General features: G+C 49.2%; 1 protein-coding gene across 1 annotated transcript; it reads right to left on the bottom strand.

Moving 5' to 3' along the window:
- Nucleotides 1–592: 592 nt before the first annotated feature.
- Nucleotides 593–2,254, bottom strand: Iqcf3 (IQ motif containing F3). Its single transcript, XM_021657041.1, has 3 exons — nucleotides 2,156–2,254; nucleotides 1,597–1,656; nucleotides 593–1,051 (listed from the first exon to the last, which is right to left on the bottom strand). The coding sequence occupies exons 1-3, from the start codon at nucleotides 2,252–2,254 to the stop codon at nucleotides 593–595; spliced, it is 618 nt and encodes a 205-aa protein (XP_021512716.1).

Here is a 2,254-nt window from a genome sequence, read left to right as displayed (position 1 = left end):
CTGAGAGGGCAACATTGCTTAGGTCTGTCTCTGAGGAGCTCTAATTAGACCTTACAAAATATTTGCTTAGTGCATAAGAATATTCGTAAGGGCGAGATAATATATTGTTCCGTTTCTATTTATAACAACCTTGCTGTACAAGCCATAATATTCTGACTTCTCCTCTAGGAGAGAAAAGACAAGAAAACAACAACAAAATCGGAGGCTATATTATTTCTGTGCTAGGAGGAGGCGCTCAGAAGTGATTATACCAAGTACTTGGTAGTAGGCAGAGAAACTCTTATCTCATATATTGCTTTAGCGATGTGAAGCTAAGTTCCTTTTAATTCCAACTTCAAAAAGACGGGGTGGCCCCAGGCTTGTGTAATGGGATACTTGGCTCTGCACAGATACGGAAATCTTGGGCCTCGTTTTCTTGGTTTGGAGGTGCCAGGCCCTGTGGAGATGGAGGTGATCTTCCCCTAAGAGGAAGAAGAAGGACAACCCCCCCCGGGGCGGGGGTGTCCCTGTAGCATGACAATCACCGAGACACACAAAACCAGGTCAGGTGTTTATTTAGGCCTTGAAGCCAACTCTTTGTTCTGCAGGGCCATTAAATGGAAAGGATTTCAATGTGGAACTCTGGCTGCTTGGAGACAACTCCATACTGAACCTGCAAAATGTCGTTTTTCTGGAAAATCAGGCTGCTCTCGAGGGCCTGGACCACACAGAGCGTGTTGCAGATTTGACTGAAATAGCGACGGCACCTCCACATACGAACCCAGGCCTGGAGCCTGACTGCTGCCTCTTCCTCGATGACATATATCCTCAGCAGGGCTAGCCGCCTCTTGAGGATGTGCCTGTGGAGGATGTTTCGCCACCAGCACTGAATCACCCAGGCACTCAGGGCGGCAAACAACAGACTTTGCCTCAACAGGAATCCACGCCAAAACGCCTGGATCTTACAGGCTGCTTCGATCCTTTTTTGGTTGTGGTATTGTAGTTCTGAAGGATGGCGCTGTTTTGCAGGATGGTGCTGTTTTGAACGATGGCGCTGTTTTGAACGATGGCGCTAACCAGGCAAAGGACAGGACGCTCAGTGTGGGGATACACGAGAGATGGGTAGCGTCTTTTGTCTCCACCTCTGTTTCGCTCATGGCTGTGGCCATAGCTGCTCATCTTCTGAGCCATAGTGGCTTCCTCTATAAAGTGAGGTAGGCTTGCATTGTGGTGTTCACAGGGGACCCAGGGAAAGATTTTCTGACCCTGAAGACCTCATGAGGTCCTCATAAGGAAGAACCATTACAGCCCAACTCTCAGTTCTGAACCACGATTCTGCTAGGTGTCGCAGGTCCCTAGCTTCTCCCCTCACCTCTCTTCTGCCTCTCTCAGTCATGCCTGTCCATGGCAGCCCTTGTGTACCTTCTCACTTCCCACTGCTCTGTGACTCACGCTTCATATGTCCTGTGCATAGCTTACTAGGATAGGTAGGGGATTTAAGGAACAAGAGAGCCATACTGAGCCAACTGAGAATGAAAATGGCGCCTCCATTTCTGCAAATCCTGAGGTTAGGGTTAGGGGGACTCTGGTTCATTCACGGTCCTGGGTGGCACCTACCTTCCGTCGCCTCTGTTCCTCAAACAGATCGAGTTCCGAGTCAGAGTCAGACTTCTGCAACTAAAATGGGGAGTCATAGGTAAAAGCCAGCACCACTGCAAAAATTCCTGAAGCCCAGCTCCCCAGTCATCCCCAGGGCCCCCTAAATTAGCTTGGGACTTCCCTCTGTCAAGTAGCATCCCCCATCCCTAGGTCAGTAAGTCTGACGTCTTACACAACATTGAGAGCCCATGGTAGAGAGCGGGGCCTTAGGTGATCATCCCCTTTTGGTGGCTGCTCCTTCAACTACAGTAGGCCCAGAATGGCTGATGGGGGAGATGACCATGATGTCATAAGGGCAACTGTGACTCAGAAACCAGATACTCTTCTCCGGTATCACAGGTATTGGATGAAGAAGAGACACCTTTCAATTTCTACCCCGGGTGGACTAAAGTCCTTAGGGAGTGAGTCTGTCCTACCCCAAGGATGAACTGTGGTTTGGCTACTTCAGATCTGTTCTGTCGTTGGCTACTGAGGACAGTAGCTCATGTTGTGCCAAGAAGGTACCTGTGCCTCTTACCTTTCTTGCTTTTATTCTCCTCTTCTCCGACTTTCCCTTGGGATGGGAAAATCCTCCTTTTAATGGGTGCAGAATGTGTGGGGAGAGTGTCTTCTTCAT

The sequence above is a fragment of the Meriones unguiculatus genome, chromosome 6 (assembly GCF_030254825.1).
Source record: "Meriones unguiculatus strain TT.TT164.6M chromosome 6, Bangor_MerUng_6.1, whole genome shotgun sequence".
In the NCBI taxonomy this organism is placed as follows: Eukaryota; Metazoa; Chordata; class Mammalia; order Rodentia; family Muridae; genus Meriones; species Meriones unguiculatus.
This window is presented reverse-complemented; position numbering and strand designations above follow the sequence as displayed.

What these genes read in the sequence shown, in the direction of transcription:
- Iqcf3 (XM_021657041.1), bottom strand. Translation starts at nt 2,254, where the DNA reads ATGAAGAAGACACTCTCCCCACACATTCTGCACCCATTAAAAGGAGGA. An exon ending in GGAGAATAAAAGCAAGAAAG is followed by an intron (nt 1,657 to 2,155) that starts GTAAGAGGCACA and finishes TCCCCATTTTAG; the next exon opens with TTGCAGAAGTCTGACTCTGA. An exon ending in AGGAACAGAGGCGACGGAAG is followed by an intron (nt 1,052 to 1,596) that starts GTAGGTGCCACC and finishes TTGCCTGGTTAG; the next exon opens with CGCCATCGTTCAAAACAGCG.